The 19,261-nt window shown below is 33.0% G+C and overlaps 1 protein-coding gene across 6 annotated transcripts in view; it reads right to left on the minus strand.

Annotated features, from left to right (window-relative positions):
- Window positions 1–19,261, minus strand: part of DGKB (diacylglycerol kinase beta) — a 638,091-nt gene that overhangs the window by 395,935 nt on the left and 222,895 nt on the right. For all 6 annotated transcript variants that reach the window (XM_028119240.2, XM_028119224.2, XM_028119215.2 and 3 more), the window contains 3 exons: window positions 11,906–11,991; window positions 8,626–8,715; window positions 3,425–3,585 (listed from right to left, as the gene is read on the minus strand). In XM_028119240.2, the coding sequence (XP_027975041.1) occupies window positions 3,425–3,585; window positions 8,626–8,715; window positions 11,906–11,991 (337 nt within the window). The remainder of the gene's footprint in view (window positions 1–3,424; window positions 3,586–8,625; window positions 8,716–11,905; window positions 11,992–19,261) is intronic.

Here is a 19,261-nt window from a genome sequence, read left to right on the forward strand (position 1 = left end):
AATAGTAGGGGAATTTAACACCCCCCTCATTGAAATGGACAGATCATCTAAGCAAAAGATCAGCAAGGAAATAAAGACTTTAAATGACACACTGGACCAAATGGACTTCACAGATATATTCAGAACATTCCATCCCAAAGCAACAGAATACACATTTTTTTCTACTGCCCATGGAACATTCTCCAGAATACATCACATCCTAGCTCACAAATCAGGTCTCAACTAGTACCAAAAGATTGGGATCATTCCCTGCATATTTTCGGACCACAATACTTTGAAACTAGAACTCAATCACAAGAGAAAAGTCAGAAAGAACTCAAATACATGGAAGCTAACGAGCATCCTACTAAAGAATGAATGGGTCAACCAGGAAATAAAGAACAATTTAAAAAATTCATGGAAACAAATGAAAATGAAAACACAACTATTCAAAATCTTTCCGATGCAGTAAAAGAAAGTATATAGCAATACAAGCCTTTCTCAAGAAACAAGAAAGATCTCAAATACACAATCTAACCCTACACCTAAAGGGGCTGGAGAAAGAACAGCAAATAAAGCCTAAACACAGCAGGACAAGAGAAATAATAAAGATCAGAGCAGAAATCAATGAAATAGAAACCATAAGAACAGTAGAACAGATCAACGAAACTAGGAGATGGTTCTTTGAAAGAATTAATAAGATTGATAAACCCCTGGACAGTCTTATCAAAAAGAAAAGAGAAAGGACCCAAATAAATAAAATAATGAATGAAAGAGGAGAGATCACAACCAACACCAAAGAAATACAATTATAAGAACATATTATGAGCAACTATATGCCAGCAAATTAGATAATCTGGAAGAAATGGATGCATTCCTAGAGATGTATAAACTACCAAAATTGAACCAGGAAGAAATAGAAAACCTGAACAGACCTATAACCACTAAGGAAATTGAAGCAGTCATCAAAAATCTCCCAACAAACAAAAGCCCAGGGCCAGATGGCTTCCCAGGGGAATTCTACCAAACATTTTAAGAAGAATTAATACCTATTCTTCTGAAACTGTTCCAAAAAATAGAAATGGAAGGAAAACTTCCAAACTCATTTTATGAGGCCAGCATTACCTTGATCCCAAAACCAGACAAAGACCCCCATCAAAAAGGAGAATTACAGACCAATATCCCTGATGAACATGGATGCAAAAATTCTCACCAAAATACTAGCCAACAGGATCCAACAGCACATTAAAAGGATTATTCACCATGACCAAGTGGGATTTATTCCTGGGCTGCAAGTTTGGTCCAACATCCACAAATCAATATGATACAATACATTAATAAAAGAAAGAACAAGAACGATATGATTCTCTCAATAGATGCAGAAAAAAGCATTTGACAAATACAACATCCCTTCTTGCTCAAAACTCAGAGTACGGGGATAGAAGGTACATATCTCAATATCATAAAAGCCATCTATGAAAAACCCACACTGAATATCATTCTCAATGGGGAAAAACCGAGAGCTTTCCCCCTAAGATCAGGAATATGGCAGGGATGTCCACTATCACCACTGCTATTCAACATAGTACTAGTCTAAGTGCTAGCCACAGCAATCAGACAACAAAAAGAAAGAAAAGGCATCCAAATCGGCATAGAAGAAGTCAAACTCTCACTCTTTGCAGATGATATACTTTATGTGGAAAACCCAAAAGACTCCACCCCAAAACTGCTAGAACTCATACAGGAATTCAGTAAAGTGGCAGGATATAAAATCAATGCACAGAAATCAGTGGTATTTCTATACACCAACAACAAGACAGAAGAAAGAGAAATTTAGGAGTCGATTCCATTTACAATTGCACCCAAAACCATAAGATACCTAGGAATAAATCTAACCAAGGAAGCAAAGGATCTGTACTCAGAAAACTATAAAATACTCATGAAAGAAATTGAGGAAGACACAAAGAAATGGAAAAATATTCCATGCTCATGGATTGGAAGAGCAAATATTGTGAAGATGTCAATGCTACCTAGAGCAACCTACACATTTAATGCAATCCTTTTCAAAATACCAGGAAAGAAACTGAGCATTGCTGGAGTGGTGGGGGGTGGGAGGGATGGAGTAGCTGGGTGATAGACATTGGGGAGGGTATGTGCTATGGTTAGCGCTGTGAATTGTGTAAGACTGTTGAATCACAGACCTGTACTGCTGAAACAAATAATACATTACATGTTAAATAAAAAAAAAAAGAAGAAGAAGAAAATAGTAGGAAGGGAAAAATGAAGGGGGGGTGGGTTTGGAGGGGGAGATGAACCATGAGAGACTATGGACTCCGAGAAGCAAACTGATGGTTCTAGAGGGGAGGGGGGTGGAGGGATGGGTTAGCCTGGTGATGGGTATTAAAGAGGGCACATACTGAATGGAGAACTCTGTGTTATATGCAAACAATGAATCATGGAACACTACATCAAAAACTAATGATGTAATGTATGGTGATTAACATAACATAATAAAATAAAATTAAAAAAACAAAGTTAAAAGAAAGGAAAAAAAATTATTTGTAACAATGAGAGAAAAATAATACCTTAGCCTAGGATATCTAGACTATTATTTTTATAGAGTATTATTCCAGGTAGCTTGACTTCCTAAGTTCATGAATTCAATCAGTGCCTTTTATAATCTACTAGTGATGTGTGTGTGTGTGCATGCATGCACATGACAGAGAAATACATGAGATTAATATTGAGCAACATATGATAAATAGAATACAATTTTGTACACAATATATTTTAAGAATTCATAACTACCAGGTAAAATATATGTAAACATATATAAAATCACTGTTAAAATTATTAATTCTTAGGGATTAAAATTACAAAAACTATTTCAATTGCCAAATGATATTCTATTTTCAGTCTAAGATTTTTCAAGAAATTAAGTGAAAAGTTATCCCTTTGACTTATTAAGCACTTGAGAATCATAGTAGCATTTTTCTTAGACTTCAGACCTAACCATAAATTTTAAAATAATGTCTATTTGTAAAACCCTAATTGGTTATAATATTTGAATACATATCTCAAAATAACATAAAATTTGATGAATCAATTTCACATTTTAACTTTTTATGTGGAGCTTTAGTCTATATTCTAAAACAAGTATCTTACAAACCATTCTACCCTTTACTTTAGTAACACAAATAGTCAAATCAATTGCAAAAAAAGTTTCTTTCTTTTGTTTAATGCATGAAAAATGTATTTATTGCTGATTTTCTGACTTTGAATAAAAGCTTATGCATATAAGTTTTATTATTGCACATTAAAGAGGTGTTTTGTTGAGACAAAAATAAAATAAATTATTCATAATCAGTAAATCTTTGTAGTGTAAGAGTTTAAACACAGTGATTATTTTGGACTGGTTAAAAGAACAGTTAGTGCAAAGTCTTACCACGCCAATGGAAAAGTAATTATTGATGATACTGTAAGGCACTGGGTCTCCCTTCTCATCTTTGTCATTAGGTATGACTTCAAACTTCCACCTGTCCAACATGATTTCTGTGCTGTTTTCAATGTCTTTTAGGATTTTCATCAGATTCTCACCTTCATAACCTAATGAAAAAAAATTATCTTGAGAAAAAATATAACCAAATAACAAAAGCTGTATTTATATGTGTTTGAGTGTGTGTATGTGGATTCTAAAGCCAAACAATGCATTTTACAGCAAATTCTAACACACATAAAGAATTAACTATAATTGTGAGCTCATACAAATATTTTATTTTTAGCTTTAATTTGCAACTCATACTTCTCTCTCGTGGTGCCAATTCTCAGTATAGTCAAATGCCAAGTGGACATCTCCACTGCATACGCTCATAAAAGTTTATATCAATGTATTCAAAAATAAATGCCTCCATATCTTCTTACTGTTAACTCTCTTTCAGACAGGCAACACCCTCTACCCAATTATGGAAGTAAAAAGCTTGGATGCGATTTTAGACTTGTCCCTTTCCATCCCTCAATGATTCTCACACTTTACCCTCTTTTGATACAGAACAATTTTTGTTTAAATTGAAGGTCCTTCTCTTTTTCATTTTGTGACATTTCATCTCTTATCCTATATATCCAGAGTATCCCTTTTCTTTTGGTTGCCTTGCTTGTGTTCCTGCTGCAAGTTTTATATTTGATAGCACTTCTTTCCAGGAGCCACCCTCCCAAAATAATGGATTTTCTACAGTTCCACAGTGCACAATTCTCCAAACTAGCCCTACCTAAAAACTAGGACACTGTATTATAGTTATTTGTATCTTTCTCACTACAAGTTTCTTTTACCAGGTCTGCCTTAGAGTAAATGCTCAACAAATCTAGTTTCAATGGATCTACTGCAGATAATCAACATGGCCTGAAAATAAAGGTATTCCTGAATATTAACATTTTCTCTTAAATGTGTCGCTATAACATTATAGTCCAAACTGTAGCCTAATCCTGGTTGTGTTAATGTTTGCTTTTAACCTCACTAAATAGTGTCCTCCTCTGTAAAAACTTCTGTTCATTGTGAGAATTAAATGAGAAAATGCGTAAAAGTTCTTAGTACATGAGGCATAAGAGTAGAAAGTTCTCAACCGTATAATGATAACAATTTGAATTATTGTACTAAGTTAAATAATATCTCTCTAACTCTACACACAGACATATACACACATTCTTGAATTGATATTTTGAGTTGGCACAATATTTTCATAGATTTTTTTTTTCTGTGTCCAACTTTGGTCTATATTTTAATAATGTATTCATTGAACAAGTAAATGCCAGAGGCTATGAGTCCTCATTAGAGGTGTTAGCACACATAACGCTGGAAAAACTAATTGGGTTAGAGGAAAAAAAGAAGAGGCACTGTAATATGTGAACACTCTCTAAAGATAAATAAATTACATTCATAATGTATTAGTTTAATTATTAGAAATTCAAGGCAGCCAGAATCTGGGAGTGCCTATTTAGGCACACACCATTACTTTTATCTTCCACAGATAAAATAGTCATGTACTAGTTAATACATACAACAAAGAGTACAACAAACAATGACTAGGCAGATATAAGCATTAAAAGTACCAAATAGTATTTTAACAAATGTTCAATTGCATTTTGTAGCATAATTCAAAAACTATGAATATACATAATAATTTGTGTATAATAGTACTCAATACAAACACTGAATTATTTAAAGTACAAGATTATAATAAACTTACATATATTTCACATTTTTAATAGTTCTACACTCATTCTCAAAGTTTAATTATAAATTTTTAATTTCTTTTAAAAATAATAAATATTAGCCTCCAAGTACATTTTATATGTTTTCCTCATTGATCTGAATAAAAAAAGTATATTCACCTCTTTTACAAACTCTACTCATTTGAAAATAAGTATGATGATTTTCAGACATAAATGGATTTACACATATTAATGTAATATAGTATAATATAGCATGGAAGTACACTGTAATATATAATAAAATATAATATGATATTTATATATATGCATTCAGCAGATATACAAGCAAATAATAATTATTTAAGTAAAATTTTAAGCTTGTCCCTAGCTACATCTCAAGTTAATAGCAGCATGGTTCATTACAACACTAGAAAAATGTAAAAACAGCACCTGACCAGGAGAGAACAAAGTAGGAATGGATTTAGTGAAAATTAATTACCACAGCTAGATTCTACTAATGCCACTCACCTTAAAATCTTTAGCACTGGTTATGTTGTCTAAGTTTTTATGGATAAGTATGAAAGAGGTTAATATCAATTAGCCTTCTAGCCAAATAAAAATGGAAAAAGATAGGCCATAAATCTATTTTGAGACTCACAGCATCTGCAGGTCAGAGCTAATCTACAAAGATGAAAAATTCCAAATTGTAGTCCCCAAATTTAACATATAACTACACCCTACTTGTATTTATCTATGCTCAAGCTTGTTACATAATGATTCATAGCTATAAATAGGATTGCAAAACTCAAGATCATATTTTTTAAAAAAAGACATATTAAACTTACTAAATATAGAAGTAAAAGCTTATTCCCAGAAAAGAATGATGTTATTTTGCTTCCATTATTTTAATTTAAACCTATAATCCCTCTAGGCTAAGAAACAAAATAAAAACATAATTAGTATTTATTTTCTATTTAATGTTACAATGTTATTACCAAATCTATCTACAAAGCCACAGAAATTTTTAAAAAGGAAAGTCACATAAAGGAAAGCAACAATATAGATTTGTCAGTGTGTGCTCCATCTAAAACTCTTACTCTTCATGAAACATTTTTCCTGAAATAATTTTAGATTTTAGACTACTTAGTACTAGAAAAATTGCAAAGAGAATGTAAATTAAGTATTTGCAAATGCCCTAGGACATCCTACATTCTTACAGTGTTGTATTTTCCCAAATATATTCTTGTAAAAAATAAGCTTCAAATCAATATATTCCAGTGACCTAAAGTGAACCAAATGATTATTGGTTGAATAAAGTCCTTTCTTTCCCCAATGCTAAGCATGATGATACTTGCTACAAATATATACTCAGCACAAACACTAGGCAAACAATTTGATGGTTTGGTGTAAGAACCTACAAGGCAGGTACTATCATTTTTTCAAGCTCTAATGAGGAATCTGAAGCCCACGGTTGGTAAGCAACTTGCTCAAAGTTAGTTACACACCTGGCAAGAAATAATCACACCTCACAGCATGTTTCTTTATTAGTAAACTCTATCAAATGGCATCTGCATTTTCCTAATCATTCAACTTAGGCATCTTGCAGTCCCCCTTAATACCTTGGTTTTCCCAAAGCCCCTCTCCAATCCAGGGACAAGTTCTACCAGTCCTTCCCTAAAAATAGAACTCCACTGTGTCTACTTGTCTCATTTCCATTACCACCACCCGGGTCCAATCCCTTCATTCTCTAATTAGAAAAACTGTAACACAAGTTATTTGGAAAACTATGATTCTCTACATTTTCACAATTTCTTAATTTTATTCAGTGTATTTTATACCTCCCAATTAATCTATTTTTGAAAAAATAAATGTCATTGTATCATGCTGCTTTTGAAACTCTTTCCAAGCTTCACTTTGTGCTTCAGATTCAATCAAATAAAGCCCCTGTATTATTTGGCTCTTGATTGCCTCTCCAATCTCATACTAGTCACTGTCTCCCCTACCCCACTCCCTACCTAACCCCTGCCTCACAGATGATTAAAGAGTCACATCAGCCTTCCTTGAGCCCTTTCAATTTCAGAAGCTATTTTTTCTTCCTTACATTTTAAATCTAGCTTAAATGTTACTTCCTTGGAGAGGGCTTCTAGATCATTTAGCTGAATAGTTCCCCTCTACTATTCTCTAAATAAGTTTGAGTCTTACATAGCTTTGATCTTATTTTGTATTTATATATTTTATTGTTCATTGATTTATTACCTATGTACTCAATTAAAACATAATCTCTAGAAGGTAGGAATTTTATTTATTTTTTCACTCTAAATCCAGGACGTAAAACAGTGTCAACACATGCAAGGCACAGACAGAGAGTTTTTTAATAATATATGCTTTGGCATATACTACAATTTGTGTGTCTTTGACTACCGATAATAATATATCTTAAACTGTTTCATAAGAAAATCATTAGAAGATGACCCAAATGGAACTTCCATGTCAATTTTGAGATTGGAGCCATTTATGAGTTTGGAATCTAAATGAAACCATTAATTTTCAAATATCAAAAATAGTTTTCAAAAGAATACACAAGAAGGCACATGTGTGATTCTCTTCCTTTTAATCAATATAGATATGTAAGCACTAGCAAATATAAGCATCTTATAAGCAATGGTTCTATCCATCTGTCTGTCTGTCTTTAGATTCTATGAGATTTAACTCAGTGTTTCATGATATTATTTTACTAATTTATACCCTTAATGAAAATTATAAATATCTCATATATCAAGTTTTTAACTTAGTCTCCAACTCTGTCTGTTATATACATATACACATACATACACATACACATATACAAAACACAGCTTAGAGTTTACCAGTTGGTTTGATACTCATGGAAAAATTGTTCTTATATGTGCCACAAGAATTCAAAGCCTCTTTGAAGGTAGACCTTGTTTTCTGTCCTTAACCCTCTACCCCAAGAATAGAACATACCTACTTGGTATAAAGTGGGTCTCAAAAAATAAATGTTATTTAATGTATTCATTCCTGGACAAGTCATTCATTAGCCTTTCAATTTTTTTCTTTGTTAGTGATGTTACTACACAACTCAGATTAAAAATCTGAACATTACTTTAGATTTAATCCATGCTTATCTTATTTTTTAAGTTAGAAACCCCAAATCAAGGAAGTTTAGAAACTTGCCTTGCCCCATCAAGTCTATAATTAGTATCAGATTAAAGGCCAGCACTCACAGTCCAGCTCCTTGTCCACTATTCCCTTCTCTACCCCAGACTATTGTTCAAAATTATATACTATATCTCTCACAGCAATTATATTTGCTAAATTCACATGGCAGTTGCCATATATTAAAAATGATGGGCTTAGTTTTTGGGGGAAAATGCTCTGCACTGTATTTCTGTTTTTCAAGATTTTCGTTAGCTATTTTACCTCCTCCCCATCGCAGGCATCTTGCTAGATCATTGCCGGTCCCAAGAGGCAGAATTGCAACTGGAGGATGCTTGACAACATTAGCCTTTTCTGTGGAATCAAAAATTAAAATAAAATAAAATTTTGATCACAGATGGAACAACAGTAGAAAAGACAGCTTGGCATGAAATGAAGGCATTCCACTAAGTACATAAAAACAGAAAAAGTTATGTTTTATAGCTATATACAATTAGAAAGTAAGATTAATTTGTATGTATTTGTAGCAATTTATAAAACACAGATGAATACCATAATTCACGAAGTGATAGGAATTTTCAAGATTCATGTCTGAATCTTTAAAATCTTAACTCAGGGAATGCCTCAGTGGCTCAGTTGGTTAAGTGTCTGCCTTTGGCTCAGGTCATGATCCTGGGGTCCTGAAATCAAGCCCTGCATCAGGCTCCCTGCCCAGCAGGAAGCCTGCTTCTCCCTCTGCCTGCCATTCCCCCTGCTTGTATGCATACGCGCTCTCTCTGACAAATAAATAAATAAATTCTTTAAAAAATAAAATAGAATCTTAACTCAGTTAAAAATTGTTGTGGATTTGGGACACCTGGGTGGCTCAGCTGGTTAAGCGACTGCCTTCAGCTCAGGTCATGATCCTGGAGTCCTGGGATCGAGTCCCGCATCGGGCTCCCTGCTCAGCAGGGAGTCTGCTTCTTCCTATGACCCTCCCCCCTCTCATGTGCTTCTCTCTCTCTCTCATTCTCTCTCTCTCAAATAAATAAAATCTTTAAAAAAATTGTTGTGGATTTAACATCATGGAAATTTCAAGGATGCATATATATGCATCATAAGAATATACTAGAGAGACATCACCAAAGTTGAGGTGTGGGTTCCTATAAAAAGTTCTTTTGGAACACCAACTCTAGATGCATTTCACTCTAAGGAATAAAATATTTTGAAAAATCAAACTCTAAAAGCTAGTAAAATTCGAAAAATGTTTCACTGTGTTGTTCCTGCCCATGGTGCTGCTTTGGGTCAGAGTAAGCAATGTAAGAACTGGGTAACTCTGAGATCAGCAGGTTTTCTTTGAGATTAAGCTTTACAGAACATAATGCTTTGGGCTCAGAGCAGTAAAGATCACTACCATTGAAATTCCACATTTTTTAAAAGATTTTATTTATTTATTTGAGAGAGAGCACAAGAGCAGGGGCAGGAGGAGCAGAGGGAGAGGGAGAGGGAGAAGCCGACTCCCCACTGAGCAGGGAGCCAGACTCCATCCCAGGACCTGGGATCATGATCTCAGCTGAAGACAGATGTTTAACTGACTGAGCCACCCAGGCACCCCAAAGTTCCACATGGTTTTGCTTATATTGATTGATAGAGAGAGAGAGAGAGAGAGAGAGAGAGAGAGCACACACATGCACGCCCATGAACAAGCAGGAGGGTTGGGGGAGGGGCAGAGGCAGAGGGAGAGAGAGAATCTCAAGCAGACTCCCTGCTGGGCATGGAGCTCCATGCGGGGCTCAATCTCACAACCCTGAGATCATGACCTGAACCAAAACCAAGAGTTAATGCTTAACCAACTGAGCCACCCCTGTGCCCCCACATAGTTTTGTTTAAGCCATCATATGGCTTGAATGACTCTCACAAGCATATATTATTTTCTTCATTTTTTCTACTTTCTCAGCCCCTCAAAGTGAGTATTTGCCTATGTGGAAGAATGGGGAGGGAACAGATTATTTAGAGATGGATGTGTCATGGTGTAAGAGCCAAGGCTTAGATGTGAGCTAAAATAAACTCCTCATATCCTACCATTTTCACTAAAATTCTCACAAGTATTCAGACTCTGTTCAAGCAACTCTAATTTCTGCAGTTTCTGAATTCTGATTTTCTCCTTAGATATTGCATATTATACTACTTACATCTTTTATTGGAAGGCCAAAGAACACAATTTTCACTGTTGCTTTAAAAAAAGAAAGTTAGTAGACTAAAATCATAAGATGCTTACCAAAAGTGTGCTGACAACATGTATTTACTTTTAATTTGAATACTTTTGTGTGCATGAGAAGATAGAATACACTCACCTGCATTAACTAAATAAAAGTGTTTCAATTTATATAGGCAGTAAAACTTATTTTGAACAAATTATTTCCCTTTTGTGAAAGGGCCCATTTAAAAAAATATATTTATTTGAGAGAAAAAGAGAGAGAGAGCACAAGCAGGAGGGGTAGAGGGAAAGGGAGAGAGAATCTCAAGCAGACTCTAAGCTAAGTGCAGAGCCCAACACGGGGCTTGATCTCAGGATCCTGAGATCACGACCTGAGCCAAAACCAAGAATTGGATATTCAACCAATTGTGCCACCCAAGTGCCCTGAAACGGGCCATTTTTAACAAAGAATTAGTCAATAAAGAAATGGATATTTGTTTGGGATTTATCTCCTAATGAAGGCCAATTCATGATCATTTTACTGCTTAGTATCACTTCTGACAGCTGACTGTCTCTGAAAAACCTGATAATATTTCTAAATCATCACGATTTTGTGATACCTTCTACATTTTATCCTCAGTCATGTATCTGCTTTGTTTGCTTATAAAAATGAAGTTGTAAAAATGTCAAGAGAGAAGCAATCTAGGTTAAGGTTAAAGGATGAGCTCTAATCCCAGTTCTGTCAATTTACAGCTCTCAGACTCCATTCTAATTATTTAACTTCTCCGCACCTTAGAGCCTCTCTCTAAAATAGGATTATCTATACTGTGTCACAGAGTTGTGAGAATTAAGATGAATCGGGGAGGGGGTAAAAATCTTAGCACAACATCTATGAGAGAGTACATGATAAATAAAAAATAGCTATGGTAATAATAATGATGGATGCATATGATAAGAATGTCCACAGAGGGTAAGGTTTTGAGGTGACATGCTTAAATAAAATAAGCACATCTATTTGACATAAATTTTATCACAAATTCTAAGATTCTCTTTGGCTCCCTCCCCAGGTCAAAGAAACAAATGGAATTTGTAGAGCCTGATTTGAAAATAACTCTGGGGGTTTAGTAAGTTCCACAAGAAGTGGATTAAAAAAGAAAGATTTTTAGATACTTGCAAATTATTTTGTCAATTAAAACTTTGAAATATAGAAAACACATTAAACCAGTAAGTAATGTGCAACGATGCCAGGTATCCGATTATATCACTGTAGCATCCAAAGATATCAATGCATTAATAAAATAAATAAAATATACAGAATTTTAGGTTACCACTCTCAACCCAGCCATGTTAAGTATGTGTCTTCATTACCTATGCAGTCCAAAATCCACCCCACGGTTCCATCTCCACCACAGGCTAACACTCTGAAATCAGGAACATCACGGAAAAAGTTTAACCTGCAAAATAAGCACGTTATGGCACATGATTGATACTTTAAAATTCAGACTTGTAAAGTTTTGTATTCTTAGCATTTTATCTAATAAAAGACATTTTTATTTGATGAGAACTGTAAGATAATCTCAACAATTTTATTGAAAAATATTAAATTCTTATCTAGAATAAAATTCTAAAATTAAAGAATTAACATCTTGATTTAAACATATATTAGATAATATATTTTATTTTTTCTTTTTTCAACTCAAGTTTAAAAAAACAAAACTAATACATTATAATACCTTGTATTAAAATATTCTCATTTTGATTATATGTGATCTGCATTTCACATATAATCCAAAGTGACATTTACTACAGCATTTCATTGAATAATTGAGATTCAATTATTGAATTGAAAAAATTCTTTTGAATCATTATATAAATACAACTATTCTGCCAGCAAATATGTCTTTGAGAGTTTTCAGCCTTTTCCATTACTGGAAGAAATTGATCACACTGCTTTGGGGTTCTGTTTCAGTGTTTCCTTTGACTTAGAATTTGCAAATGGGAGCCAGCCTTCCACTTGTCTTTGGACATGGCCCTCAGTGTCTGCTACCTCGGAACACTCAAGCCTAGTTGCTGGGTGCCCATAGGTTCTGTTGCTACTGCATACAGCACTATGCTTATTAAAGCAACCTACCTTGGAGAAAGTTAAAAAGGCAGGTAACACAGCCAGTTATACAACTGTACATGCCTATTTTCTTGCAATAAAAAAGAATTGAAACAAGACAGAAATATGTGGAATGTGTCTGTTTACCTCCCTTGCCCAGGAATAACCACTGGTAGTAATATAATATGCAGTCAACCAAGAAATTTTTCTATATATTTACATATGAATTTTATTATGCACATATTTTTAACATGAATAGGATCATGCTATACATCCTGTTAATTTGTGTGCATTTTTTAGTTTAAAAATGTCTAAGAGATCTTTCTGTGTCAGCTCATACAATGTTGCATCATGATTTACAATAAGTGAATGTATTACATAAGGTATTCATTATGTGATCAAATAAACCATTTCTCTTCAGGTACTGTTAAACTAATTCTAGTGTTTCACTATTACAAAAAATAAGTATTATAGTTAACACTATTTGAAGTACATATATGTGAACATAGGCATATGTTTTGAAGGTTAATCTTCTAGAAGGGAAATCCACTATACCATCATACTACTCTATGAACAGCTCCTGCTATAAAAGATGTCAATTTCTGTCAAATCCAAAACACTACATGTAAACAACTTTATGATATTTCTTCAATAATAATGAAAAATCAAATTATGTTTTTATTGTAAAATCACACATTCCTGTTTGCAAGTGGGTTGAGCATATTTTTGTAGGTTTACAGGTATGTGATCTCTTCTGCGAACTGCATCTTCAAACTCTTGCCCATCTTTTCCATTGAGTTGTCTTTTATTATTATCTTATAAATTCTACATATTATGAGTGTTGTTTTTCATTTAAATTAGCATTATTAGAAAAACATTTTGTTGAAGTAATACAAATAATGCATAAACATAATAGAAATGTATAAAAATTAACTAAAACCCCACCACCTGATATTAAGAGCCATGAATATTTAGAATATCAAACTTTCACGTATTTCCTTAGGTATTATATTGTGGATATTTACCTTTTGTTAGACATGTTGCAATATTTTGAGTCTTTTTCCCATTTGTTTGCTTATATCTTGTATAATATTATTCATAATTTAAGTATCTATGTACCAATTGCCCACCCCAAAGGGAGAACATTTCTAAAACTTACATAGACTGCTGTGCAGTCCATTTCTCCTCATCCACAAAAGTGAGCACTATTCTAAATTTTCAGTTATCCTGCACATGCCATAGACAGCATTCTGTTCATTTTTTGCTTTTCCCACTTAGTATTGTTATTAAGACTCATTCATGTGATAGCTGAAGTTCTCTCCATGCATAGTTGAAGTTATTTAGTTTTTACTGCTAATTATCATTTATGTGAGTGTGCCTTTTTAAACCCATGTCAATGGACATTTGGATTGGTTAGTTTATGTTCTTAGAAAAACTGCATTATTGGACATGCTTCCTAGTGCTCATGGACAAAGGATACTTTCAGAGTAGGATATACTTTTACGGAAATTTTTGTTTCCCCAAAAAGTTGTATCAATGCCTGCATTCATTTTCAACATAGATATTTGACTGAGTACATTCTTTCTAACACTTTTAATGTCACACTTCTTAATTTCATGGGTTTCCTCTTTTGTGAAATGGCTATTCTTGACTTTTGTTTTCTTTCTCTACTTTTTCTCTTCTTGATTTGTAAAAATTCTTTACTTGTTCTTAATTTTAATGCTTTTTTGCAAGTATCTTCTACACAAATTGAATTTTTTAACTTTAACATGTATTTTAATAAACAAGATTTGGTTTTAATGTATTCAAATTTATCAACCTTTTCATAAGTGGTTAGCACTGTGACCTGTATTGTGTAATAAAAGTTTGCCTACTCAGAGGTCAGAAGATAATTCATGTATACTCTTTTTTAAAATTTCAGTTTTACTTTTAACAGTTCTATGTTGTGGTGTGAGGTAGGGATCCCTTTATTTGCTTCCCTTCCTCTTCCTTTCCCCCTCCCTCCATCCTCTTTCTTTCCTTTTCCCTCTTCCTTTTTCCCTTCCTCCCTCCTTTCTTTCCCTGTGGCTGTTGTGCACCAAGTTTTCTCTCTTCTTTAATCCATCCTTTTATTTATTACATAATTCCGCTTCCTACCATGCAAGCTCCATCATAAATCAGATTTCCATATGAGTAAATTTCTTTTTGAACTGTTTTATTTTATTCATATTTTGTCCACCCCTGCACCAGTACCACATTCTTATAATTCCTTAAGTAGTTTTATAGTAAGTCTATATCTCACAGAGCATGAAGAATCTAGGGTATTATTCCTTCTTTGATTTTCTATATATATTTTAAAGTTAACATGTCCTATTCCACAATAATAAAGATAAAAATAAATAAAAACCAATTGTGACTTTGATCAGAGTAACATTAAGCCTATAGATCACTTTTGGGACAAATAAAATCCATATAATGTTAATTAGGTTTCCTCATCCATGACTATAGTATACCAATAATGATGGTACTATTGGTGATCTCCAATCCTTATAATTGTTATTTCTTATTGTGCTGTCCAGAGCTCCAAAACATCGCTGAATTCGGATATTCATAGGCAATGCTCCTATCTTGTTTCTAAATTTAAATGGAATATTTTTATATTTTTCCCATTTAATATGATGTTTTCATACAGATTTTCTTTTTTTTTTTAATTTTTTGTTATGTTAGTCACCATATATTACTTTCTTTTCTTTTTTGAGAGACATCTTTTATAAGGTAATAAAATTTCCTTTTATCTACTATAGTAAGGGTTTTTATTATGAATCTGTTAAATTTTTTTGCTGCATCTTGAGATGTTAACATGGTTTATCTCATTTAACCAACAGTGTGGGAATATATATTTAAATATTTTTGTATCATTAAAGCACACTTATGATATTTTTATATACCCAAATTGGACACTGTTTATTAATATTTTTATAGAGAACTGGATTCAGTTTGCTAATATTTTGCTTAGACATTTTGAATCTATATTCCTGAACACAAGACTTACTATTTTTCTTCCTGATACCATCTCTAAGTTTTTGACAAAATTATTCTGTCTCAGAAGGTGAGTTGCAGAATAGGCCCTCATCTCAATTTGTGGAAGCATCTGTACAATTTTGGAAGTTCCTTAAAACTCATAGTACTTGCATATAAGCTATTCTATTTCTGGTGAGTCTTTGGTTTCTCTCTTTCTTTCTATTTTTAAATAATTGTTTGAATTCCTTTAAAGATTATTGAACAAAATTTCTATTTTTCTAATTCTCCCTAAATCAGTTTTTGCCAGTTACATATCCTATCAATTTGTCTATGTCCTAATTTGCAAACATTGTCTCATCGAAGCCTAGAAAAGTTTTTCAAAATTAGCTGGCAGCTGAAAAGTTTACCATAGAGCTAATTGTTTTTGGTGAAAGCCTAACCATCCATTTGACTCACCATTGTTCTTCTATTCCATGATGATGTTTCATCTGTTATTCATTCTTGTTTCTTTTAAAATTGTCATCATTGGTTCTTCAGCAGCATCCTACCCCCAAACATAAACCCCATGTGACTGTCAGACCAGCTTACTCTCTGTAAATTGATTGCTAAATGGATTGAAAACTTGACCTATCTCAGCCTCTTAATCCACTCAATCCATGCTGTTTTCCCTAGAGATTCATTCATTCCTTATTTCATTCATTCAATGAACTGTAGCCTTGGAAAATTATTTAATCATTCTCAGCCTTGGTTTCCTTATCTTTAAAATGGAGTTAATGCCATTTGCTTCATTGGGCTATTTCAAGAAATAAACAATATGTGTATGTAAATTAAATTGTATTATCCATAGGTTATTACTAATTCAATTATTTTTCCCTTCATTAATAGTAGTATATATGTTTTATAGGTCAGAGTGCCACTCCTCTATTTTCACCCCCCTCCCCCAGTGTTCTGGCAAAATAATCTCAAAGAGAACTTCCTATCAAGCAAAGCTGGATGGACAGTGAGTTTTCCTACCTTCAATCTGAAACTATAGCCAATGAACCATAGTTCATTGGCTTGCTTATGGCATTGCCTTAGGGACAGAAAGTGCAGAGGAAAGTAGGTCTGATTGAGAACAAACAAATCCAAGAGACTTGGTAAGAACCAAATACAGGGCTCTGCATGGGTACTAACTTTTCACTCATTAAGCTGTGAAGACCAGCAGATGTGGGGCTCCCACTTCAAAAGATATCCTAACAACAAGAAGGATGAGGGAATAAGAAGTGACTGGAAAGATGCCTGTTAGTAGAAATTTTAGTACTGTGTACTATACTTTCACCTACCAATTTCAGAGGTTCACTTGCAGAATTAATACCTATAAACATTTTGTAATGAAGGCATCATGCATGGCCCCGGAATTTATTTAGACTATTTTTTATGGAAATTTATGAAATTAAAACTTAAAATGACTTATGAAGTGGATTAATAGTTTTCGAGTTTCCAGTGTTGGTTATTAATGCTCTCCTAGAGTTTTTACTATTTATCTAAAATAGCTAAATTTGAAGGCAATCTTATGTTAATATGCAGGTTTAGTAGCTCCGTGTCAGATGCTTTCCTATCACATTGCTCAATAGCCACCACTATAGCTCACCCTATAAAAAAGTGGATGGGGAGGTTTTGAACCATTAAAAGCAAATCAAGATACTAAGATTTAGAAGTCTACTTTCCATTGGTAAAAAGTGTTAAGATAAAACTAATATAGAAAATTTAGGAAGTTTTAATTTGTACCTGACAATAGTAATTAAAAAGCACACTGGGACATTTTTTTAAAAAAAGAAGAAAGAAAACCTGCAGTACTAATTCCATAATCTTGGAAAGTGTCTTATAATTGGATTTCTTAAATGACAATATGTAGGAATTTCTTTTTATTCCAATCTCCTGTTTTATCATTTAAAAAAATAAATGATCCTGTCATTTATATATATTTGGGCTATATCAGTTAGAAATCAGATTGAACATATAAAAATAAATTAATGTATAGCAATTAAACAATGTACATATTATAAAACTATATTCTGTGATATTTAGAAGAAACCAGTATGAGATTCATAAATATTGTTATCATAATAGCATGGAATGAATGCTCATTTAATTGTACCTACTCATATTTCTTTGTATTAAAGTAACACGAGGTTGAAGAATCGAAAATAACTTTATTATATGCCCTCAACTTTCCTTTTCCTCTTCTTTGTCAAGAGCTTGCCTTAAGAAAGGTCTGCATTCTGATATAAGCATTTTGAGCCAGGAACAAACATTCTTATCTTTTATTATTCAGCTCAATTCATACTCATACCTGCATGTAGACAGTTACATATTATTCTTAGAGTTATAAGATTAAATGGCTTCACAATTGCCTCACTAAAATTAGGTTGAATTTTCTGATTTGTGATGTTGTTATTGTTTTCAAAACCATATTTATAGTCTAGAAAACCAATTCCTAATACCTTCCACCTCATTTCCTGATACCCAAAGTACATCTATACATACATTGGCATCACTGGATACTATTATTCCTGCTGCAGTCAGGTTGAAAAATCTATGCATGAAGCAATTATGCCCCCCAAAAGTTTATTCTATACTATATATTACCAAATTGGGGGAGGGTTATATTTGATCTTTTCCTGTGGATCTTGATAATGTCAGCTTCAAAGTGATTAATCATCAACTATAATGTGCCTCCCCCAACATTTCAGCTTAAAGTATAACTAATTATAACCATGTCCTCTTGTCTCATATCTTAGGTGCTCTATTTTACTAATAAATTATAAAGGTTAGGTAAACTAGAAAGTGCACATGTTTTAACAAATTTGGCTAGTCTTTTGAGGATATTGTATGAAAGATAAATTTACACTGTTTTGGGCAAGGGGACATTTCATGTAATAAGTGGGACAGTCAAAAAATGTAATTTGGACTCATTGATATGAACCAAGTATAACTTAATGCTATTACCATCACAGCCAGAAATAACTTCCAGAAATAATTTGACAAAATATATATACCAGTGCACCATGAACAATTGAAACATTAATTCCATTATCTTTGGAAATATCAAAAACATATTTTATGCATATGTGTATTTTATAAGAGAAGGAGAGAGAAAGAGTAAGGGAGAAAGGCAGTGAGAAATGCCAAAGAGATCATGAGAGACAGAAAATGATGGGGAACATTTGTTCCTGGGAAACCCCCGTTATTTTATTAAATAACTTTAATATTCTCCCTGGCATAAAATGAATTAGAAAGGAGAAATCAGGAAACAATAGGCTCCACAATGTGGTCCAAATATTTGTTCCTTTTTGACTAGTGCACATAATTCTTGGAAAATTAATGTGTTACAAAATATCAAACTCTCTCAGATCATTTTTTAATGAATAAAGACAAAGTAGTAGTACTTAGCTAAAATGGTCTTAACATTTTATTGAAACTATTCATGATTTTATTTGTATAATAAAATGCTTTTATAAAGATCTTACTTTAAAATATAAATTTATTCTGGTATGAAGAAAATAACAACCCTTTTAGGATGTTTTAAATATATATAAACATAAATTAGTATTTAAGGTCCAAGTAACTGAAGAACATAAAAC

This window comes from Eumetopias jubatus, unplaced genomic scaffold (genome assembly GCF_037043125.1).
Source record: "Eumetopias jubatus isolate StellerSeaLion01/CBP00866 unplaced genomic scaffold, mEumJub1_p1.0 scaffold_14, whole genome shotgun sequence".
NCBI lineage: Eukaryota > Metazoa > Chordata > Mammalia > Carnivora > Otariidae > Eumetopias > Eumetopias jubatus.